Source organism: Argiope bruennichi, chromosome 7 (assembly GCF_947563725.1).
Source record: "Argiope bruennichi chromosome 7, qqArgBrue1.1, whole genome shotgun sequence".
Lineage (NCBI taxonomy): Eukaryota > Metazoa > Arthropoda > Arachnida > Araneae > Araneidae > Argiope > Argiope bruennichi.
In genome coordinates this window covers 19,462,430-19,488,942 of record NC_079157.1, presented here as the reverse complement: position 1 = coordinate 19,488,942, position 26,513 = coordinate 19,462,430, and the positions used below count along the sequence as shown (strand labels likewise).

Sequence of the window (26,513 nt, the reverse complement as noted above, 5' to 3'; positions counted from 1 at the left end):
TTTGAATAAACTTTTAGCATTTTAACTAAATTATCCTCAGAATACATTACTTATTCCTTAGCAAACACGGCGATGTATTGTACTTTCTGGCCATTTTCTTTTGTAGCATTCGTACAAGGGAACTCAAGGTCGCTAACCGTTTTTGATGAGTATGCTCGTCATAGAAAAAATACAACATTTGTGTTATGACGAGTTTATTTGTCATGAGTAGTAAGTAATGTCCATTTGTAATTTGAATTACAATTTTAGTAAAAACTCAAGCATGTTCGTGAATGATCCATTTTCGAACTCATCGGAGATTTTTTTACATTTCTAACAACATAGTCCAAGCCAGTTAAAATTAAAACAAAATGACTCTAATTATCCCGTTCATAATATAACAAGAAGCAAAGCTTTATACACATACATACTTCATATTATATCTATATATAAACTTTTGAAAAGTGGCTTTGGGTTCTAGGCACCATGATCACTAAAGAACTGAGGAAGTTTTCTCCAAGTTTTGTCATGAGAACCATTGCTATAGATAGTCTTCCTATAGGAATCTACCTAAAAAAGGTATAAAGTGAGCTCTCGTAAGGCGAAAGGCTACAATCTGCTGGTATATATCTCCAATGGACGTTTTGCCTAGCTTGCATTTGATTATATACAAATCGTACTGAACATGCGCAATGTAGATCCAAATAACTTACATAAAAATGGTAAAGATAAGGAATTTATTAAAATCAGGCATATTATTGATTAATATTAAAATAACAGTTTTTTCAAGTCAGGAAAAAAATTTCGAGCTTGAAGTCATAGAACAACGTTAAAACATTGCAACATGCTATACAATAAAAATTACGTTAAAAAATGTGTGCGATGTGAATACACCATTGTTATTTTACCGGCGACATACTGAACATGATTGATGGATCCGATGATGAAGATATTGTTGACATCGAAATATCATCTTCAGAAACAGACCTCATTAACTTCCCTGGCTTTCTATGATGATAATCATCTTCAGCTTCCAGAGTAGAACGCATCGAAGAAGTTCTGAAAGCTTCGTAATCGTCTTTTTTCGGTTTCATTTTTCTAGGAATGCATATGGGAAGACTTTTGTTCGGGGAACACATACACAGTGACACACTTGGAGAAGAGTTTGGGCTTGTGTTGAATTCCACAGTTTCTTCCAAGTCGCTGCCAGTCGTATCTTCGTGGTCAATTACGTCGTATTCTCCTATGTCAACATTATCCCGAGATCTTATATCGGCCAAACTGTTTCGACGTTGTCTACCAGACGGGCATCCTAACACTCTGCGGATCCACTGAAAAATAATAAAGAATTAATAAGTATATTTAATCCAATGAGGATTACTTAAAAATCTAAATGGACGACAGAAATGATCTTAGGTAGATTCTTTTAGGAAGACTACCTATTTTTATTGTTCTCATGACAAGATTCCAGGAAAATTTCTGCAATTCTTCACCAATCATGGTCCTTAGAACCCAAAACCACCCTTCGTTCAATAGTTTATATATATTACAAGTAGTACTTGCATAACATTGCTTGTGGCATAACATCCAAGAGGAAAAATTGGCTTTAAATCTAAGTCTAGCCTCCACATAATATGGCATTGGTATTTCTCGCAACATTAAACGAACATAAAAATATATTTAGAAATCAAAAATAACTAGAAAACAATTTTTATCGCACACATTCAGAAATATTTAGACTACTTTTGAGGAAAAGAAAATATATGTTCATAGACAAAACAATTCACTAAAAATAAACAATAGCAAAACTGTTCCACACTTGTTTATCAACTCTGCATATTATGATATGAAAATAAAATTCAGTTTGTTTCATAATATTTCTTTGTAAACGATATTGTCTGTTTTTCCTCCTGGCGCCAAGACAAAAAGATCTTGTTTGGATGCAACTCTTGAAAGTGCCACATAAAGTTGTCCATGAAAAAAACATTCTTCACTTAAGTCAATTCCAGCAGTTTTAAACGTTTCTCCAATTAGGAAAATAATTAAAATTGCAATTATAAAATTACTTTTTTTATTTTGATATGATTTCAATATACTAAAACCTTCCCCAATAAATGCCCTACAAAATGGTACAAATATGTCCAATATCAACTAAGTATTTCTCGAGTTTTTCTGTTTCAAACATACAGACGCTTTCAGGAGACTTCATTTTATATTATGTATAGATTTAATATATATATATGCGTATAATGCTCTGGGCGTGTTATCTTGTAAACAAGAAAACTAGGCAATTTTGTTTGGATTTTGAAATATTTCGTAACCAGCTTGAAATATTTCGTGAGAAACGTAAAAACGTACGATAAGTTCATAAAAGAGCCATCTAGCTTGAAAGGTGTAAATTTTGGTGGATTGAAATTTCGTTTATCTAGAACTTCTTTATTTTTCAATTAGTTGATTCCTGAGGAATTCGATCAGGTTTATATTCTCTTGCACAAAAGCCATGTTTGGCTAGGAAATTCGATCAAGATTTCCTACTTAGAAAATAATTTTTTCTAACAAATTATCCTAAAAAATGACAGAAGTCTATAGCCGTCATTTTTTAATTAAATATATTTAAAAAGGATTATAAAAAAAACTATTATTTTGTCCATTAATTCAGCTAATTTGAACAAAAAAATCTACTTTCGCAAATATCTTGCCTGGACAATCTTTTCTTGCGAACAAAATGGCATTGCGAACAAATGGTTTACAAAAATGGCATAGACCATTTCGAGACTGGAAACGGAAGAAAAAGCAATGACCACAAAAAACATCCTTCCCCTCTTTTAAAATATAGGAAATAGAAATATTTTCAAACTAAAAACGACAGATAGATAAATAGTAGAAAAACGTGCAACTATGTGGCATTAATAGCATAAATACCTTGTGACCTGGAGATGCCATCAATGGCGACACAAGTAAGTGAAGAATTACTAACTTGCGGAATAATATAAACTCCAGACTAGCTTAAAAAAAGTGGTCCGCTACCTTGTAGAATTTATAATTTTCCACACACTACGATTTAAATTTACAATCTTCACGTTATTTGAGTTTAATTATATTGACTTCCCCTTTTTTAAAGTAACACTATGACTATTTTAGGACTGATTTTGTAATTTAAAGACAGTCTTTTGACAAGACGTCATCTGAAATTTCCAAACTTCTGAACCACACCAGGTTGGTGGACAATTGGTCCTGACGGATTTAACGTGGATCAGACTCGCTTGCAAGCGACTCTTTGGTGGAATCGGGCATCGAATTTGCAAGCTTCTAGCACTGAAGTCGAGGTCGTACCATCAGGCTATCATAGCCCACCTTAAGATCATTTGAATGTGCAGTAAATCACTCTGAAATACGCAATCACTTTGAATATCCACCATTGTATGAAATCCATATCAGAATGATGATCAATAATGTAATTTTAAATATTTTTTTCTATAAACACATCAAAAGAAAAGCATTCTTCGGCACTAAAAGAGCGCCTTTTTACAGGAACTTAGCCAAAACCGGCATAAACATTCCAGTTCACATTGTTTTCCAATACAGAGTGTTTTGAGTTTATCAACATCGTGTGATGAAGTGAATCTACTAACTTGAACCCACGCGAGACTCCACCAACTTGAACCCACGCGAGACTCCACCAACTTGAACCCACGCGAGACTCCACCAACTTGAACCCACGCGAGACTCCACCAACTTGAACCCACGCGAGACTCCACCAACTTGAACCCACGCGAGACTCCACCAACTTGAACCCACGCGAGACTCCACCAACTTGAACCCACGCGAGACTCCACCAACTTGAACCCACGCGAGACTCCACCAACTTGAACCCACGCGAGACTCCACCAACTTGAACCCACGCGAGACTCCACCAACTTGAACCCACGCGAGACTCCACCAACTTGAACCCACGCGAGACTCCACCAACTTGAACCCACGCGAGACTCCACCAACTTGAACCCACGCGAGACTCCACCAACTTGAATAGATTACATTTTGAGTTTGTTCCAACGACAGTACAAATCTACAATTTTTATGCGAGCTAGAGCAACCAAATGTGGCACAAAAAACTTTTGGGGAGGGAAAATTACATTTGTAGCTATTTTTTTGAAATTTTAATTGGAAATAAAGAAATATTTTAGCGCTTTTCTATGCTAAATTTTGAAAATGTTACTGCACTAATTTTTGGACGAATTATTAAAAATATTACTTTTTGCACATATGAATCTACCCGTCTGACTGTTTTTTCAGAACTAATATTTTTACTTATATTTTGTTCACTGATAGAATGAAATTGAAATAATTTCCATTGCTTTGTCAATCACATGAATTTCTTCCATTGCTGAAGATTAAGGAAAAAAGATTGTGTAATACCTAAGCAAATAAATAAATAAAAAATTTTTTTTAAAAATGGAGGCTGAAACTCAGAACGCCATTTTTTTTTAATCATTCCTCCATCATGAGTGAAATATTTAGGTGATATTAAATCATTATGTGACGGCAATTCTTCTATTGAAGTCATATGGCAGTCTAATATCCACTTCCGTTTGAAATATTATTTGCAACAATCAAATAATGCTCCTTTGATTGTTTAGTATTAAGAAAACAGTCGTGTAATGAACCAAAATAATGACATTCGTTCTTGTTGAAGTATGAAAAAGGCAGATTGAAGTTCTATATTATTTACTTATTGTGACACTAACTTGAAATAAGGAGTGATGGATTTTGCAGCTGCTCAAGGAATCGATCATTCTACAGTTTACATGCAAAGAAATAAAGGCGTACAACTACGTTAGGGTTGAATGCGATGAAAAGCGTTCGAAAATAGTTATATTTTTGAATATTTGCATGAAAAAAGATAGGAAAAACATCTATGAAATCAAAATATACCAGTTAAGTGTCAAAGGTTTTTTTAAGAATTTAAAAAGTTCCTTTTCATGGCTAAAATGAAATACAAAGCAAAAATCCTCTATTTAGAGATTTATCAAATGATTTGCTTAAAATATAGCTTAAGAAATAAACAAGCAATATTTCAATACTTCTTTAAGTATTAAGGTTCGATTGTTAATACTTGTCAGACTGTTCGATTCGTTTTTAATATTTTTCACATTGTAAAGCCCTAAAGCATCTGTTAAATATTTTCAAATGAATAGATTACTTATTCTCTAGTTCAGGAACTGCATAACATATTGAGAAATTATGGTCCCAAATGTGAACAAAAAATATGCATTAAATTTTAATTTATGAGGGAATATTTTTGCAAGAAATTCTATCAAAGATCAGAATTTGAGAAAATAGCATCCAAAAATGTAAAATACATTAAACCACAAGTAAAGAAATATAAAAATGCATATAAATTCCCAAAAAGAAGAGTTAGAAGCAAAATTCCAACAGTTTTCTACAAAAACTAATTTAAAACATTAAGAATATTTAATAAAAAAATATAAAATTTCGAAAAATAATTGACTTGTCAACGTAGTCAACTACCTTAAAAAACAATTTACTTAAGTTTTTAATACAGCCATGATGTCATTTCGTTAAATTACATAAAAACAGTACATATATATATAAATAAGACCTGGGGAGAAGTTATTAGAATAAAGGGTTTAATGTCTGCTACAATTTCAGCCATAAAAATACGTTATTGAAAATATTATGATCAAGGAAATATAATTAAAATCCAAAACAGCCAATACTACTAGAATTCAATTGTTGCCAAAGTCGGCATTAAAAAAATACTAGATCCATCTGCTTTATTACAGCTTTTCTTTTTCATATTGATATGCACACGAATAAGTAAATACAAATAGTACATACACACACAAGTAGATGTCCCCATTTCCAATTTTAGTCCAAAATTGAGAAAGAATTTAAAGTTTTATAATTATGATACAAATCATTTTTCCTTAATTTTTTTTATTTATTATACATACAGAGACAGTGAAACTAAATTCAAAATATTTTGTGCAGTTCAAAACATTTTAAATCGCAGAGTTTCTTCCTGTTCTAAAGGTCTTATTTGTTGAATATTGCAATAATATTTATGCTTCGCACAGAAAAATAAGTGAAATAAATTTTGTTAAATAAAAGGATATGCATTTTCTTTCCAAATTGCAAAATTTAGAAACATTATATACATACCCATACTTTTGTAGGAAGAAAATTCCTTTATCAATTAAAATTAGTGATATACACAATAACTTCAAATGAAAAATTGTAATATATGATAAAAAGGAAAACAAACTTTCATCCAATTTTAAAGCAGCATTTCAAAGTCTTTCTACTGGAAATCACTGGACAAATATGTATGCATAAAAATATACTAGTATGTATATAAACTTTTCAAAATTTATTATTTCAATAGAATTATATTCCAAGAAAAGTTTGAATTACCTGAGTATGTATTCCAAGCATAATTACGTATTAACTGAATTTAACAACCAGCTTTCAAATTCACGTTTTGAAAAAAAATATTTAAAGCTACATCGACCGAGTAGCACATGCGGGTGTATCACTAACATAAACTAACATGCCCAATAAAAGCTGCGCAAATGATTATCTGTTAAGATATTTCAATCAATTATGGCAACACTGTTTTTAATTTCAATACAATATTGTTAATACGACTCCTTTAAATCTTAAATGAAAAAATATATATATATTAACGAAAATTTGGTGTGTTAGCATTAAAAATGAAAAAAAAAATTCTGCGATACGAAATCACTGCACTTTAAGGCTTTAAATATGAAAGCATAATTTCTTAAATATAGAGTTTTGCATCACTAACAAATAATTGGTTTGCGATTGGAACCCCTTTCTTACAGGTCCCAAGTAGTCAGTACATTAGGGTGTCTCATAAGATTCTACCTAATTTCTAATATGAAATGAATACACAATATCTACTGTTTAGGATATTATTTATTTTAAGAACCTCTATATCCTTCTTCCATCTCTCAGGAAGCCTCATTATGTCTTCTTTCCAAAATTATTGTGTTTTTAACAAGCGCTATTATTTCGCTGATGGATTTAAAGCACTTATCGCGAAGAGAATTTTTTAAGGACAGAAAGAAGTAATAATCAGATGGAGCGAGATCCGGCCAGTATGCAGGATGCGGTAAAACAACCTAATCAAACCATAAGAGCTTCTCTCTTACGACTAAGCAATATGTGGTCTCGCGTTGTCATGATGAAAAACAACGCCTAGTCGGTTCATTAATCCTGACCGTTTTCTGGCTATGGTAGCTTTCAATTGATCCAGTTGATGACAGTATTTCTTAGAATTTATTATTTCACCTTGAGGAAGGATCTCGTAGAAAATTACGCTTTCCAATCCCACCAAATGGATAAAAGTAATTTTTTGATGTGTACAAACGAAACGTACCGTAAAAGAGTTCTAGTACGACTGAAACCGATGGCATAGACGGCTAATAGATAAGCCTGCACAAGCAGAGCCAGATAAGGCCATTCATAGCTTGACGAGAAAGAAACTTTTGAGACACCCTAATAGAATAAAACTTTTGTATAATATAGATGCTGATTTCTAGAGGACCTTGGATTCGAATCTCCTTCCTGATGCATATATCACATAGGGGCAAATTAATTTTAAAAATCGAATATCTCTGCATTAGTTAGGTAAATTTGGAAAATAATATAATTCATGGCTATTTCCGAAAATATTATAATTCAGGTATTCATAGATATTTCCGAAATCTTCAAATTCACCGAATTAACTTTTCATAACTGCAGAGGAAATACTGATTTAACTTTTCAAATGCATTGTTATTTATTTAACCGGCATTTTCCATCTTCAGAATATCTTTTCTGATTCAATTACGAGTCATAGATTAACCTAGGTGTGGGAATTATATGCAATTTTTATATCGAGCTATAGTGTTTTAGAAGGATTTAATGATTTAAACAGCAAAATTCTGATTAGTAATAATTTGATACTGCATTATTCCTTTTTAACTCGGTGATTAAAACTTTGTTAATTGATTAAAGCTTCGTTAATCTGTTAAAATTGTATTTCCTGCTAACTGTCGCTATTCAGCTGCTATAACAGACAAACTTTTTCCATATTTGCTAGCCTAAAGATCAAAATTGGGATTTAAATGTTGAAGGGTGTGATCCAAATGATTCGTCCTCCCTCCCTTAAATTTTTCTCGTCGATTTATACGATATGAATTTGGGATATTTTTTTGTTGTTGCTGATGCTTGTTTCATCTTATAAAATGATTCTAAAATGCATTTGACGGTTCAGTGTAACATCAAAAATCTTTTTCATATTCTTGTGGATTTAAAATATGGAGAAATAACTCCTTAACCGGTTTGCCCGTACGCCATGGGTGCATCGATTTATCTTTGTTCCTCTGTTAAACAATTAAGTTGTTCATGATTATTACAGTGCTGTACAAAAATTATATAATACAAATAAAATCTCAAATATTCTATATGAATTCTCATTTGAATCAAAACTTCAAAATATTCAAGACTTCATCTAATTTCATAGTATAGAAAATAAATCATTGAAAGGGTTAACAAAATCTTGAGATTTAATTTTTTTTTAGATTGCGGTGCTTTTTATCTATAATATTAAAAAAAAATACGTTCGATTTCACAATTTTTCTAAAATTCAAGGACTTTACGTTACAGTTGTCTATAGATTATTTGTTCTTAATGGAAAATGGCCATTTTGTTATTTATTTTTTTCTAATATCCATCGTGGAGGATAATTCATATTGCCTGTAAGTTTACTTTGAATTTTCCCTAAGAGAGTCTTTGTTGATCTATAACCCCCCCCCCCCAATATGTACGATGTCTTCTATATTTTCCGGATTATAATTTTCATCAATTATAAACATCACTTTGGCTAGAATTTTACCGTCAGTTACGCGATTAGAAAGAAAGATCTATTGACATAAATTAAAATTTCCTTTTTTCCAAATAGATTTGAGAAATAAACGTAATCTTGCATTTATAATGAAAACAGTTGGTACTGTTAAATTACCAGAAAATATACCCACAATTTTTACGAAATGTATACGGATAAAAATATCCACAATTTTGTACATACCTGAAAACAAAAGCAAATAAGTAAATACAGTCCTGTGCATGCCCACATGACAGAGTAATATATCCATGACACTGGACAAAACAGCAAACACTGGCGCAGAGACAAGTCCATTTTGGATAGGAAAAGTCAACTAAGGAAATATGATCCTTTTTAGATCAGGGATAAAAAATACCACGAAATTTGTTCAAATATAGAAAAAAGATACTATAGAAAGCAGAGTCCAAAATTGTGAATTTCACCTTTTTTGCTGGTACCGGACTTGACTGAATAAAATTCCCCTAAAGTTAATCCTGAGATTTATACGTTCAACTGTTTTGCTGCTGCCGGACTTGACTGAATCAAATTCACCTAAAGTTAATCCTGAGATTTATATGTTCAACTGTTTTGCTGCTGCCGGACTTGACTGAATAAAATTCCCCTAAAGTTAATCCTGAGATTTATACGTTCACCTTTTTTGCTGCTGCCAGACTTGACTGAATCAAATTCACGTAAAGTTAATCCTGAGATTTATACGTTCAACTGTTTTGCTGCTGCCGGACTTGACTGAATCAAATTCACCTAAAGTTAATCCTGAGATTTATATGTTCACTGTTTTGCTGCTGCCGGACTTGACTGAATAAAATTCACCTAAAATTAATCCTTTGATTTATACTTTCACCTTTTTTTTTTTTTTTTTTTGCTGCTGCCGGGCTTGACTGAATCAAATTCACCTAAAGTTAATGCTGAGATTTATACGAACTACTCTATGTAAATTAATACTGCAAAAAAGATGCGAAATGAAATCGATAAAATCGTGTTTATACATAAGCTAGAAACTAACTGAGGCATCCAAATAATATCGAAATGGAGATTAATACAAAACATTGGCAAGAGGCTTCCAAAAAATGTGTAATACTGTTAGGAATTTGATTGGAAAAGAGAAACATTATATACACTAGAACCTTCAGTAATAGATGCGTTGTCAAGGAAGTGGACATTCTTTGAATTCAAATGATTCAGGTCCTAACCATTCAATCTAAATTGAAATGTTGAACATTTACAGTTTTATTTTTTTGATATTGTGTCTTATACTTAATAGTATAAATGAATTTATATGAAGTTTTTAATAAATCCTTTTAAACAACAGAGACTTGATACGATACTTGAGAGGTGCTTAACTTTTGCCAAATATGCATGTAAGAAGAGTGTTTGAATAATGTACTATAATATTACATACACTAGAACCTTCAGTAATAGATGCGTTGTCAAGGAAGTGGACATTCTTTGAATTCAAATGATTCAGGTCCTAACCATTCAATCTAAATTGAAATGTTGAACATTTAAAGTTTTATTTTTTTGATATTGTGTCTTATACTTAATAGTATAAATGAATTTATATGAAGTTTTTAATAAATCCTTTTACACAACAGAGACTTGATACGATATTTGAGAGGTGCTTAACTTTTGCCAAATATGCATGTAAGAAGAGTGTTTGAATAATGTACTATAATATTACATACACTAGAACCTTCAGTAATAGATGCGTTGTCAAGGAAGTGGACATTCTTTGAATTCAAATGATTCAGGTCCTAACCATTCAATCTAAATTGAAATGTTGAACATTTACAGTTTTATTTTTTTGATATTGTGTCTTATGCTTAATAGTATAAATGAATTTATATGAAGTTTTTAATAAATCCTTTTAAACAACAGAGACTTGATACGATATTTGAGAGGTGCTTAACTTTTGCCAAATATGCATGTAAGAAGAGTGTTTGAATAATGTACTATAATATTACATACACTAGAACCTTCAGTAATAGATGCGTTGTCAAGGAAGTGGACATTCTTTGAATTCAAATGATTCAGGTCCTAACCATTCAATCTAAATTGAAATGTTGAACATTTACAGTTTTATTTTTTTGATATTGTGTCTTATGCTTAATAGTATAAATGAATTTATATGAAGTTTTTAATAAATCCTTTTACACAACAGATACTTGATACGATATTTGAGAGGTGCTTAACTTTTGCCAAATATGCATGTAAGAAGAGTGTTTGAATAATGTACTATAATATTACATACACTAGAACCTTCAGTAATAGATGCGTTGTCAAGGAAGTGGACATTCTTTGAATTCAAATGATTCAGGTCCTAACCATTCAATCTAAATTGAAATGTTGAACATTTACAGTTTTATTTTTTTGATATTGTGTCTTATGCTTAATAGTATAAATGAATTTATATGAAGTTTTTAATAAATCCTTTTACACAACAGATACTTGATACGATACTTGAGAGGTGCTTAACTTTTGCCAAATATGCATGTAAGAAGAGTGTTTGAATAATGTACTATAATATTACATACACTAGAACCTTCAGTAATAGATGCGTTGTCAAGGAAGTGGACATTCTTTGAATTCAAATGATTCAGGTCCTAACCATTCAATCTAAATTGAAATGTTGAACATTTACAGTTTTATTTTTTTGATATTGTGTCTTATACTTAATAGTATAAATGAATTTATATGAAGTTTTTAATAAATCCTTTTAAACAACAGAGACTTGATACGATACTTGAGAGGTGCTTAACTTTTGCCAAATATGCATGTAAGAAGAGTGTTTGAATAATGTACTATAATATTACATACACTAGAACCTTCAGTAATAGATGCGTTGTCAAGGAAGTGGACATTCTTTGAATTCAAATGATTCAGGTCCTAACCATTCAATCTAAATTGAAATGTTGAACATTTAAAGTTTTATTTTTTTGATATTGTGTCTTATACTTAATAGTATAAATGAATTTATATGAAGTTTTTAATAAATCCTTTTAAACAACAGAGACTTGATACGATATTTGAGAGGTGCTTAACTTTTGCCAAATATGCATGTAAGAAGAGTGTTTGAATAATGTACTATAATATTACATACACTAGAACCTTCAGTAATAGATGCGTTGTCAAGGAAGTGGACATTCTTTGAATTCAAATGATTCAGGTCCTAACCATTCAATCTAAATTGAAATGTTGAACATTTAAAGTTTTATTTTTTTGATATTGTGTCTTATACTTAATAGTATAAATGAATTTATATGAAGTTTTTAATAAATCCTTTTAAACAACAGAGACTTGATACGATATTTGAGAGGTGCTTAACTTTTGCCAAATATGCATGTAAGAAGAGTGTTTGAATAATGTACTATAATATTACATACACTAGAACCTTCAGTAATAGATGCGTTGTCAAGGAAGTGGACATTCTTTGAATTCAAATGATTCAGGTCCTAACCATTCAATCTAAATTGAAATGTTGAACATTTACAGTTTTATTTTTTTGATATTGTGTCTTATACTTAATAGTATAAATGAATTTATATGAAGTTTTTAATAAATCCTTTTAAACAACAGAGACTTGATACGATACTTGAGAGGTGCTTAACTTTTGCCAAATATGCATGTAAGAAGAGTGTTTGAATAATGTACTATAATATTACAAACACTAGAACCTTCAGTAATAGATGCGTTGTCAAGGAAGTGGACATTCTTTGAATTCAAATGATTCAGGTCCTAACCATTCAATCTAAATTGAAATGTTGAACATCTAAAGTTTTATTTTTTTGATATTGTGTCTTATACTTAATAGTATAAATGAATTTATATGAAGTTTTTAATAAATCCTTTTAAACAACAGAGACTTGATACGATATTTGAGAAGTGCTTAACTTTTGCCAAATATGCATGTAAGAAGAGTGTTTGAATAATGTACTATAATATTACATACACTAGAACCTTCAGTAATAGATGCGTTGTCAAGGAAGTGGACATTCTTTGAATTCAAATGATTCAGGTCCTAACCATTCAATCTAAATTGAAATGTTGAACATTTAAAGTTTTATTTTTTTGATATTGTGTCTTATACTTAATAGTATAAATGAATTTATATGAAGTTTTTAATAAATCCTTTTAAACAACAGAGACTTGATACGATATTTGAGAGGTGCTTAACTTTTGCCAAATATGCATGTAAGAAGAGTGTTTGAATAATGTACTATAATATTACATACACTAGAACCTTCAGTAATAGATGCGTTGTCAAGGAAGTGGACATTCTTTGAATTCAAATGATTCAGGTCCTAACCATTCAATCTAAATTGAAATGTTGAACATTTACAGTTTTATTTTTTTGATATTGTGTCTTATGCTTAATAGTATAAATGAATTTATATGAAGTTTTTAATAAATCCTTTTACACAACAGATACTTGATACGATATTTGAGAGGTGCTTAACTTTTGCCAAATATGCATGTAAGAAGAGTGTTTGAATAATGTACTATAATATTACATACACTAGAACCTTCAGTAATAGATGCGTTGTCAAGGAAGTGGACATTCTTTGAATTCAAATGATTCAGGTCCTAACCATTCAATCTAAATTGAAATGTTGAACATTTACAGTTTTATTTTTTTGATATTGTGTCTTATGCTTAATAGTATAAATGAATTTATATGAAGTTTTTAATAAATCCTTTTACACAACAGATACTTGATACGATACTTGAGAGGTGCTTAACTTTTGCCAAATATGCATGTAAGAAGAGTGTTTGAATAATGTACTATAATATTACATACACTAGAACCTTCAGTAATAGATGCGTTGTCAAGGAAGTGGACATTCTTTGAATTCAAATGATTCAGGTCCTAACCATTCAATCTAAATTGAAATGTTGAACATTTACAGTTTTATTTTTTTGATATTGTGTCTTATACTTAATAGTATAAATGAATTTATATGAAGTTTTTAATAAATCCTTTTAAACAACAGAGACTTGATACGATACTTGAGAGGTGCTTAACTTTTGCCAAATATGCATGTAAGAAGAGTGTTTGAATAATGTACTATAATATTACATACACTAGAACCTTCAGTAATAGATGCGTTGTCAAGGAAGTGGACATTCTTTGAATTCAAATGATTCAGGTCCTAACCATTCAATCTAAATTGAAATGTTGAACATTTAAAGTTTTATTTTTTTGATATTGTGTCTTATACTTAATAGTATAAATGAATTTATATGAAGTTTTTAATAAATCCTTTTAAACAACAGAGACTTGATACGATATTTGAGAGGTGCTTAACTTTTGCCAAATATGCATGTAAGAAGAGTGTTTGAATAATGTACTATAATATTACATACACTAGAACCTTCAGTAATAGATGCGTTGTCAAGGAAGTGGACATTCTTTGAATTCAAATGATTCAGGTCCTAACCATTCAATCTAAATTGAAATGTTGAACATTTAAAGTTTTATTTTTTTGATATTGTGTCTTATACTTAATAGTATAAATGAATTTATATGAAGTTTTTAATAAATCCTTTTAAACAACAGAGACTTGATACGATATTTGAGAGGTGCTTAACTTTTGCCAAATATGCATGTAAGAAGAGTGTTTGAATAATGTACTATAATATTACATACACTAGAACCTTCAGTAATAGATGCGTTGTCAAGGAAGTGGACATTCTTTGAATTCAAATGATTCAGGTCCTAACCATTCAATCTAAATTGAAATGATGAACATTTAAAGTTTTATTTTTTTGATATTGTGTCTTATACTTAATAGTATAAATGAATTTATATGAAGTTTCTAATAAATCCTTTTAAACAACAGATACTTGATACGATACTTGAGAGGTGCTTAACTTTTGCAAAATATGTATGTAAGAAGAGTATTTGAATAATGTACTATAATATTATCTTCATCGAAGTCTGAAAAGTAACCTAAACAAGCAAATGTTCAATTTAATGACTTGTTTTATTTTATAAGCTTATTTACCTCTAGATATAAGGTAAATAATTTTTCTTGATTTTTTTAGAAATAAGCAGCAGATCTTTGAAAATATATATCATTGGTAAATTGTAAATATTGGCTATGATTTACGCATGTTAAAATTAAAAAGCAAACGGGGAAATGTAAAGAAATATTTGATATTTCGCATCAACAAATAAAACAAATGTATTAAATGATTCTTGTGAAATATATATTTGTATTTCGAAGCCTTTATCGATATGTTGTTGCTGTTGTTGTTTCTTATGGCACTTGCCATGGACAAGCCCGCTGTTACGAAGACAGCGATTTTAAGCCGGCGGGGGAGCGTCTCTTGTTTTTATAGCAGCGCCACCTAGGACCGAGAGTACGACTTTGCTGCTCACGCATCACTCATTCGTTTGCACGGCCCCTTTTTTACAAGAGAGCACATTCACACATCTTACAGATAGAACAACCATGCCCAAACCGGGACTCGAACCCAGGACTCCCAGATCACGGGGAAGAAGCGCTACCCCTATGCCAGGACGCCCAGATCACGGGGAAGACACGCTTCCCTATGCCAGGACGCCGGCTTATCGATATGTAAGAGGGTATATGGAAAAAGGCTATACTGCATATAAGGCAGTTGAAATTTAGTATGATTGTGCGTTAGGGAAGTGTATGGAATAATTTAATAATTTTTTTTTTCGAATTTTTTTTAATAAAAACAATGAATAGATATTTAATTTCTTTGTAAAAAGATAAACATTTTTAAAAAATAAAAATATCGTTTTTAGCCATTTTCTTACTAAAGGCAAACGGGACACAACGATATGAAATTCTAGGAATTTTCCAGATTTAGAAGTCGCATCTTTTACAATGTATCTTTAGAAATACCACTAGAAGGAGCATTTAGTAATTTGCTGCCTTCTTTTTTCAAATTCTATAATGTCTCTGAAAAAATGTGAAATATTAATTGTTTCATACATTGTAGAGAAATGCCAGGATTTCTTTCTATTTTTTTAGATGTTCTATATAAGGATTTTTTTATATATAATTTATTCTTAACATGTAAATTATGTTTTAAAAAATAAAATATGGACTGATGATTTTTCAATGTCATTTAGTCCTAACAACTTTTCCAAATTTCTGTTTTGCAGAATATTTGTCAAGAAATAATGACAACTGATAAAACCTATTAATTCTGCAACTTATCTAATAATAAAAAATTATGAAGCCTGTTAATTCTATAGTTCCTCTAATAATAAGAATTGATGATGTTTGTTAATTCTATAACTTATCTAATAATCAAAATTGACGAATCAGGTTAATTTTATAACTCCTCTAATAATTAGAATTGCTGAAGCTTGACAATTCTATGAATTATCTAATAATAAAAATTGACGAAGCATGTTAATTCTATAACTCCTCTAATAATTAGAATTTATGAAGCTTGTTAATCTAAAACTCCTCTAATAATTAGAATTTATGAAGCTTGTTAATTCTATAACTCCTCTAATAATCAGAATCGATGAAACTTGTTAATTCTATAATTCCTCAAATAATCAGAATCGTTTAGGCTTGTCGCATATCCTATTAGTTCTAAAACTTCTAATAGCCTCGTGACGAAAAATACATATTCATATGTACTATCAGTAACAACGCTGTTTCTCATTACAAATTAATGCGAACATTTTATACCTAAGTTTCTCTAATTTCATTGTGAATCTAATATTACTTGGGCATATTGAATATTTTTATTTTCTTTAATTCTAAAATCAAAGCTTTGTCCTCTAACTTTCAGGACTTCGTTCCGTTCTGCTAGACCAATCATCACTTCATTTTATCGATCTATTATATCAAGATTACCTTGATCTTATGTTTCTGAAATTTGTTAAAGTCTACTGAGAGAGTTGAAAACCTAAAATGCAAGTTACAAATCACTTTTGCAATAAATTAACAAATGCAGTAAGCGCCAAAATATATAGTACTGAAATGAAAAGATGAACAAAAAATTATATTATTGTCATATATGTATGAGTTTATTTTTTCTCAAAAAAATGCACATGCATACATACACACTATTAGAGTGCTGATTTAACATGTTATGCGCAATGTAAGAGTTCAAATTGTGCGCCGCTTCGTTGTAGACAGTGTTCATATCGTTCACGCAGATTCTCAAACATATCCTCAAACAAAGCTGGACTTTTGGTTGCTGCAGACTATATTTTGGATGATGCATATATTTTGGACGCTGCAGACACTTGCAAAAAGAGATGATTTTCTCACGTAATGCAGGCACAATTCTTGGTGGATCTTTACAGTTGAACACACTGTCCTTTAATATTCCCCTTCAGTTGTCACAGTACACTACAAGAACAGTGAAATTTCTGAACTATAGACAGCATAACTGTGCCATCTTATTCAACTTCTTTAGGAATTGTTCTACCACCTTTTTCAAACTCGGTCCAACTTCACGACCGCTTCCGTATGAGCGGAAATAATGCTCAACTATAAATATTTTTTGGTCGGTTGAGAGACCCATTTCCAACAACAACTGGACAACACATCTTCCTTTTCACTACTGCAAAATTGGGTAGCTGGAGTTATGTCTCGTCGACAAACGCATTCACGTATTCGAGATGCGCGAGTTTCAGTACTGTCTATTTTGGCGCCTACTGTATTTTTATAATAAACTGACATAAAGTTTGCTAAATTTTAATAGAAATTTTTTTTAAAATTATCGCTTAATCTCTATAATTTTTCTTGCATCATACTAGTTTACACTAATTATTCATTTTCCACTTATTCTGCTAAACGTAACTAGTCACAACGCAAATACGCGATATCCTTTACCTCAGATCTTGTTGTACAAGCTCCGATTGTAAGATATCTCGTAATTGAAAACTTATGAGATAACACCAAAAGGAAAAGAGTGCGTATTTTATAGAAAAACTTAGAACTATAAATAATAAATTTACCAGAAATAGCCATCTATCGAATCATTTTTACCGTAATTTTACCTTTCCAGCTCCAACTAAAATGATGCAATGTCGCCAAATGTTTATGAATTCCACCTGAACAGCTCTAAAAATTTCAGAACATAATATAGTAGAAAGATAATTTATAGAGTGTTTAGGTTAGGCAAGATGTCAATTGATATCAATGATCCTTGTTTATCAAAACAGCTAATTCAGTGATAAGATTAAGAAATGCTATTACTTATCGTTGAGAAATAGAAAAGCAGAATTTTGCTCGTTCATTATCAAGATTCTTAACAAATTGCCATAAGCATTTACCAAACAATTCATCAATTTTTAACATTTTCAATGGATTTTTTTGTGCATTCTTTTATTGCATTCCACATATCAACTAGTGCAATAAGAAAGAAATAAAATTTAAAAAATACCAGATTTGCCCTTTTTTTACTCAGAAATTAATTGGAGGAATGGAATGGTTAAGTTACAGAGCAAGAGTGAAGATGAAGTAACAGAGGAAACAATAGAAGTTTGCAAGGTATATATGTATATATTAAATCCTAATTAATTTCCTAATTTTTGTCTTAATTTAGCCCATATTAACTTCATTCTAATAAAATGTTTTCACATTTCCTGATCGAATTCCACCTTTTTTTTATTTAATTAATGCTATAGAAGTTCTGTAAAAATGTTTAAATTAGCGGTTCTCACGCTCAGAGTAAAGGGATAAAAGTTTGTCGACCTAAAAAAATTCTTTTGAAAGATCCCTACAATTCCCCTACCTAAATCAACATAAGAAATAAATCCCTATGGGATAAATCATGGATATAAATTTTTCACTCGCTCTTTACTCTTTTTTCGCTCATGTATTGTGATACAGATTGATGTACCACGTCGCTTCTTGCTTGTACATAAATTATGCCTCCCGGGATGGAATAAATCGAAGTTTTAAAATTACAAAATTGTCGTCTCTCTTTGACGCTGAAACTGCTCAAAAATAGCGCTCCTAGCGATGAAATAAGGAAGTTAAAAGAGTAATGGAGACCGATGAAAAAGTCCAATTAGAAAAATGTACAATATACCAGAATAAAAATACAGGAAAAAGTTTAATGTAGTTATCAATAAAAGTGATAGGGATATTAGCGATTAAAATTATAAACTTTCTGTGACTTAAAAAAAGAGTTCGTCTAAAATAAAAAAAAAGCATTTATTGTGATTTTTTATTATTATTTTTGATTATTTACTTAATTATTTAAACATTACTATGCGGTTGCTTCAAAAAATTCTATGATAATACCAGAAAATATATTTTTCAGATTTAGACTAGTCCTTTTTCAAGTCATGGATAGTTTATAATTTTAATCGAAAATATCAACATCAATTTTGCAGATAACATGAAATTATTTCCTCTGTTTAACTTATGGCATAACATAGACCTCTCCACATTGACTTTTTAGCTGATCTTCTTTATTTTTTTATAATTTTCTTTTTTCACCGCTAGAAGCGCTGCAATCGCCACAAACAAATTCAGCATAGTCACTTTACAACAAATACATGTTTGATTTTAGGCGCTGTGACACCGTTTTGACTTTAAGAGACCTTGACTAGTGTGCATGCGCGCGTGCGTGTGTTGTTCTTGTTGAAATTTGAAAGAATTTATAGTCGATAAAAAAAAATAGCTACAACTTCATTCGTTGATAACTTACTCAATTAAGAGGGAATCTCAACGTGATTATCGATATTATTTCGGTAAATTCAATCCCTAACCATTGGAGACAACTGGTTTAATTTTGTGAGATATTTGATAGGTAATAACAGCCTGATGTAATGATTGTTGTAGATATACAAAATAATTATTATCAATCTCTAAAATATAACATAATTCAATAATATGTATTTGTAGTTCCAAAATAAATTAACAATTCACGTAATTATCATTTATACAAAAATCAATAACAATAAATTAATAATCTTCAATGGTATGATATATATGGTGTTTTGTGGTGGGACAAATTGCAAACCGCGGTCGGCGTACCATGGGTGATGCCCGTAACATTTATGTTTTGACTGATCATCGTACTTCAGGCTATGCCCGTGAGGTTTATTGTCCCGATCATCGTACTACGTGATATGCTCGTAGTTGTAGGTTAAAGGGTTAAACATTTTTTAAAAACCTCTCACCGCTTAGGATTAGCACCCATATGCTATATGTTTGGTGCAGCGTGTCCAAGTATGGCTCTTGTGTGATTTAAATCCAACTTCCAACTATTAATATTATAATCTTTTTACGCAAAATCTGAGTACTCCACTTCCAGTTACTTCCACAAATTTATTCTTAATCCAAATCTTAAGCACATCAATCTATTTTCTTTCAAATTTATTCATCTGGTGGTATGTCTATGCTCTCGGAAGTCTCATTGCATCATTTACCCTGTTTTGCACGCAAAAATATGCTAGGCAATGTCTCATTATCATCACTTTTATTAACAGGAGAAAATATACACTTATTTCTTCTGATTCGTCAAATTACTCCTACTTCATAATCGTATTTTTATCAGTATGATGTTTATTTTACTAGAGTTTCAATGTGTTTGTGTTTTGCGGCACGAAAGCCATTTTTGGTTAAGCTGAGCAACACTCATTGTATTAAAATATTTATATCAACTTTTAATGAAATCGAAACTTAGGATGTCAGCGAAATTCGAGTTTCTAAATGTATCAGTTAAAAAAAGAAGTCCACAATAATGTAAGATACATTACAGTACTAGAAAACGTGGCTAATGTTTATATCGGATTCTAAAAACCAATATTCTTCTTAAAAAACTAAAAAGGTTAAAATTATTTTACTAGAAGTTTTTCCTTTATAATAAACATACATTGACAGATCACAATAATATTTTAATGATGATATTGTTTATAAAACAGATTCACCTGGCATAAGGGTAGCGCGTCTCTCTCGTGATCTGGGCGTCCTGGGTTCAAGTCCCAGTTCGGGCATGGTTTTCTTCATCTGTTCTATCTACGATGTGTGAAGGTGCCCCCCTGTAAAAAAGGGTTGTGCAAGCGAATGAGTAGCTAAAACGTTCTCTCGGCCGTAGTTGGCGCTGCTAAAAATAGAAGACGCTCCCTTGGCGTAAAATCGTTGACTTCGTCAACAAGCTTGTCCATGGCAAGGGCCATTGGAAACAACAACAATAAAACATATTCAAACTATTTATAAAATATGGATGCAAGTTCTAATACTTCTTATGGTATATAGTATGCGATAATGATTAGTGATGATTTTAAATAAGAGGTAAAATATACAAAATAGGGAGAAATTTGATGCACTAAGAATTTATTATTATTTTCTTAGTCATCAATAATTTTAATCCTAATGGCGAAAATTGCCTGTTACTGCACAGTATGGTATGAAAGATGAAAAACTAGGCATATTTATCTTATCACAAACTATGATTTTCATACATTATAATTTTTTTTTATTATTTAAAATTTTTACTGACATATTTAAATTTCCTACTTATATGTAGTTTTGAGTTACAAAAAATATAGCTGGAGTAAACGAAATTTTTTTTGTAGCTTAAAAAAATGTCTCCAACAGAAGAAAATTCAATGAGCAACAGATAATATTGAAACCTAAAAACATCTCTATAAAATGATTTGTAAAAACAAGTAGAGAAATTAATAATAAAAAATAAACAATTTAAATCACCAAAATTTCTAAATAGTTTTATTAATATGTAAGAGCTTTTGTCACAATGATAAGACAATACAATTTCACAAATAATTGCTATTGTCACATTTATTCCTTTATGTCATATATATAAATCTAAGTTAATTTCTGAAATTAATATTGGCCTTCAATTATCATCGTCATATTAATCCTTATGCAAACGTACACCGAGAAGTTTTGCTCTTTCTCTGGGTGCAACACCTTTCTGGCCTAATTTCCAAGCTACCATCCATTCATCAGGAGTTAAATCATAGCATGTTGCAATTGCCTCCAAGACAGTTTCTGGGGATTGGCCCAGATGGCGAAATTTTCTTGTAGATGGCGCCGACAGCTGACGGCGTATTTTCACTCTTGGATTCCGAAACTTTCTCTTCAGACCTGCTGGACCTGGTTCAGAAACAGCTGAAGAAACAGAAGATACCTGCCCAGACGGATTTTCAAACTCCCTCTCAAGACAGTAGTATTCAATCGAATCATACGCCGCTTGACACGAGTTTATACTCTGACTACTTTTTACATCTTCAATTTCTTCATATGTTCTATTTTCAGAATCACTACCATCACCCACAACAGGTGTGGTGCTTCCTTTAATATTTGACCTCGTCTGCATTACCTTTGACGGATTCCACAACTTTTTTTTGCGGGAATTTTTTAATAAGTCTTCATTCTGAGGTGAATTCTGAGGAGGATCAACAATTCGACCTTCTCTGCCGATGGTCACTCTTTCCAAATCAAGTTGAGGTGGAGGGGAGTACAAAAGGGTTTTCTGTTGAATGATTTGATTTGTACTGGAATCAACAAGTGTCTTCCCACAAGCAGGAATGATTCTTGCATCTGCTTGCTGTCTCTGGACTACCAGGTTTAGAGATGAAGCATGTTGCAACAATGGATCCTGCTGTCTCATTGGAGACTTAAGCAACTGCCTAACCTGTTGTTCAGATTGCTCTTCGCTATGGGATTGTGGCATCTGTTGGTCAGTCCTCATGATTTCTTCATACATCTTTTTTATCAATTTTCGAGCTTCTGCGGCGATTTCCAATTCTCTTGTCGATGATTCTGTAGTTTGAGAAGTACCTGGAAGCAGCATGGGGGACATTTTTGACATCTGGATTTCATATGGAGGTGGGGGTGTTTTTCTAGGAAGCTGTCTGACATGGGGAATGCATGCAACGTCTGGAGGTTGTGCAATTGTGGAAGAATTTGAAGCACTCATTGTCTGATTTATCTGATTAGAACTGCCGCCATTTCCTGATGGCATCTGAAATAATTATAATGTTAAAGTGAAATATTGCAAAATATCATTTGGCAGACTTTTGAAATAATTTTAAGAAAATGGAATTTGCATAAATATCATTTATGAGAACTCATGTCCAAATGATCTCTAAGAAATTAATTATTTTATGAGATCAGGCATAAAATAAAACTAAATAGTAACTATTTCTGTAACGACTCTGCGATATAGTAAACATAATTGCTTACTTCCCCTATTCTGTGATCTTTTTGTTTTTGAAGTTCGAAAAATTGATTTGAAAGAATATATTCGATGTGCATCACATTACATCATTACGAATAAAGAAAATTCTTGTTTATTCATTCAAATTGGGAGTATTTTATGAATTTATTTAAAACCGCTATTTACTCAAATAATTTCTTTCTCTTAAACTTTTATGATATTTATTTGGATATTTAGATGCTTCACAAATTATCTCCATCTTATATTAATTTTACACACTCACAATTACACGGATGAAGATTGTACTATAAATAAGCAAACTCTTGACTCTGATAGGTTTTTAGTTATATTAACGTGTCGTTTTTAAAGCAACTCTAGGCTTATTTTGAAACAGATCTCGTAATTCTGAACCACGGTCAGATGATGAGAACGACACCTGAGCTGGCAGCTCTCACTCCAAAATTCCGCATCCTACAACAGGGTGAACATTTGGCTCCAACGAATTTAACGTGCACTAGACCAGCTTACACGAAAATTCTTCGTGGAATCGGGTCTCGAACCTCGAATCCTCGGGACCTGAAAATAAAACCTTACCACCAGTCGTCTGTTATAGGTAAAGCAATGTTATGGAGTTTTTATTTCCACTTTAATGGCGGGATATACCTCCTTTAGAAAGAGTTTCATTGTAGTTACCAACGATCGTTAGGACATCCACACATCCATGCTATAGTTATTCGACTAACCCTAATATTTTAACAAGATGGGCGTGGGAGGCTCACTCCGTTATGGCAAAAGAAGAATGCAAATAAGAAGTTGCTTGATAAAGAAGCAAGTTCTCGTGGTTCACTGGGGAGAGGGGTAGTAATAATTCGGGTTTGTGTTGGCTCTATTTCAGATGATGGTGTTGATTACTGCATAGAGGATGGATTGTGCTTAATCTAAGGTTGACCCTTAGGTAACAGACCGCAATTCCCTCTGGTGTCTATGGGGCCAAAGTTTTCAACAACTAATTCTAAAAGTAATCATACCATTCTAAATCTAATTTGGGGTTCAGTGGTTTTAATTATCTATGATATAACATCTAAAATCTATTTTCTAATTCTCAATAATCAAATACATCATTAAACACAGAATGACATTTATTGATGCACATGAACACAAAGATATTCATGGTTACATCTCTAATTAGACATTACAAATTTAAAATAGCTAAGCATTAACGGCGCACATGCCGGTTTCCATGGCAACCACAGCTGGAAAGGGAAAAGGCGCCCTTAAGGTGGAATACCATTTGTTACTGTTATGGTGGCTGAGCTTAGACTTTGCTACAGGTTTGGATTAAATTTCGTGTAGTTATATTCATCAATAAACTATAGTTTATTGGTTGCATCGTATATTATGATGTTCAGACCTGGATCCTACATGTGTCCTAGCTGGTCTTCGGTGGCCCCTGACTAGATCTGTGCTGGCTGGCTTGGTGAGATTGGTCTTCGGCGGCCTCATTAAGTTTCCCGTTTCCCGCATGGTCTTCGGCTATTTCGGGCTATCGCACAGTATAATACTACATGTGACCTAGCTTCGTATTCTTTTTAAGAGTTTCAGGAAATATAACAATATTTACGCTGTTGGTTCTGCAGTAGTAAATACTATATTTATTGCTAGAAAATCCCAAAAGATAAAGTAGGCAGATCCCAATATCAGAACCGCAACTATATTGTACACGTGATCTAGCTTGGTATTGATTTTTAAGAATTTTAGATTGGGTTCGGTTGGGTTTATTGGCACAAGAGCTATTCGTTGGCTATACTAAGCCAGACAATATGCCACATTTCTGGCCATGTAAAATATATAAATCATTATAAGCTAAATAAAATAAAAAAGCTTGCAATTGCTGTTGGAATGCCGATAAGAATTTTGAGAAATCCAATAACAATACTCACATTGCTGGGTCTGCAGTAGTAAATACTATACATATTACTAGTAAAGCCCAAAAGATAAAGTAGACAAGATCCCACAATCAGAACCACAATCATTATGTCCCTGCTCTCTTTATACGTGAAATAAACACTCAGAATCATGCATGCGACGAATATAGCTGTGCATATGGCCACAACAAAACTATATATAGCGCATTTCCTGGACCATCCCAAGCAACTACGGATCTGAAAGAAGAAAAAAGTAAAGTTAATTTGTTTGCAGACATTGCATATGCATGTCTGCAAATGACTGTATGTATGAATCTGCATACATTAGTACGGATTCATACATAATGAACAATTTTAGAAATAGGGTAATGGCAAAATATTAGGTTTGGGCAAAGTATTAATAATTACGTGCCGGAAATTTGGGTTATATTTGAGTTAGATTGCTTAGACACAATTTCATGTCCATAAATGTCGTTTTATTTTAATTGGTTTATATATGATCTCTTTATTGCATACATGAATTTTTCTGATGGGGGCCATTCCCTCTATATTTCAACGTTATTAAAAGCGTAAATATTCAATTCGTCTATCTTCTAAGTTTAGCGATATTATAACTACATATTTTTACTTGTCTTATAAATACACTACATAAATATTAAAAAGAATCACTCGTTAGTTTTTAACAATGGAATCAAATCACGATCAAATATTTGATGATACAAAACGATATAAATTTTATTCACAGCAATGGAAATATTGTGGAAATATCTTTAAAGTTATTTTTAAAAATTAATTAAAGGTTTAATTCTACTTTAGCATATCACCGAGTTTGTCGCCAATATGGTAACCCAACGGTACGATCTTATAGCAACCTAATGTTGTTTTCGTTTAATACTTATCAAAGTGGCTTAATTATGCATGAATTACAACTGCTTTATGAAAAATGTTAAATTAAAAATAATGGAGAAAACAATAAGCCAAAACAACATCATGTTCTCACATGATAATAATTAAAGATTTTAATTTAGTTCTACATTGTAATTAAAAGTTTTTTTATTGCTAATAAGACACTGTAATGTTATTTTTAATGCGAATACGAACAGGAAATGGCTATTCTTTTGAAATATTTAACTATCGGTATGCGTTTTTGTAATCGACTGAATTTAAAAATCTTCTGCAATGGAATTCTTTGCACTTTACGAAATTATTTTTCTGATCTAACGGTTTCTTTGGTAATTCGTTTTGTCGCCAACTGTTCAAGAATTGGATGTATGGTGAATGGGATGGCATGAAATATTCTGAACCTGCAGAATGGATGAAGGGAGAGTGGAATATGTATTTTTTGCGAGTTGATGAAGTTGGAAAAAGGATGCTTGTTTGAAATTTTGTATGGGGAATGGTTTAATAGCTTCTTCCTCCGTTCTTTCTTTTCTTTTATGAACTATTTCTGTTATACACACAGTCCTTATGTTCAATGTGCTAGCGAAGCTACTAAGTTCCCGCCCCCGCTGCTATAGCATCAGTTAGCAGTTGTTAAA

The 26,513-nt window shown here is 31.6% G+C and overlaps 2 protein-coding genes across 4 annotated transcripts; both read right to left on the bottom strand.

Annotated features, from left to right (window-relative positions):
* Nucleotides 1-349: 349 nt before the first annotated feature.
* Nucleotides 350-9,572, bottom strand: LOC129976276 (uncharacterized). 3 transcript variants are annotated; one of them, XM_056089759.1, is made up of 3 exons: nt 9,544-9,572; nt 9,095-9,224; nt 353-1,310 (listed from the first exon to the last, which is right to left on the bottom strand). In XM_056089759.1, the coding sequence occupies exons 2-3, from the start codon at nt 9,203-9,205 to the stop codon at nt 879-881; spliced, it is 543 nt and encodes a 180-aa protein (XP_055945734.1). In that variant the 5' UTR covers nt 9,206-9,224; nt 9,544-9,572; the 3' UTR covers nt 353-878. The 3 variants fall into 3 exon arrangements, with proteins under 3 accessions (XP_055945735.1, XP_055945734.1, XP_055945732.1); XM_056089757.1 differs by lacking the exon at nt 9,544-9,572 and adding an exon at nt 9,334-9,493 and having other exon boundaries at nt 354-1,310; XM_056089760.1 differs by lacking the exons at nt 9,095-9,224; nt 9,544-9,572 and adding an exon at nt 6,415-6,557 and having other exon boundaries at nt 350-1,310.
* Nucleotides 9,573-21,572: 12,000 nt separating this feature from the next.
* Nucleotides 21,573-25,206, bottom strand: LOC129976110 (uncharacterized). The gene is made up of 2 exons (XM_056089495.1): nt 24,991-25,206; nt 21,573-22,855 (listed from the first exon to the last, which is right to left on the bottom strand). Exons 1-2 carry the CDS (start codon nt 25,126-25,128, stop codon nt 21,743-21,745), a joined length of 1,251 nt encoding a protein of 416 aa, XP_055945470.1. The 5' UTR covers nt 25,129-25,206; the 3' UTR covers nt 21,573-21,742.
* Nucleotides 25,207-26,513: the final 1,307 nt, after the last annotated feature.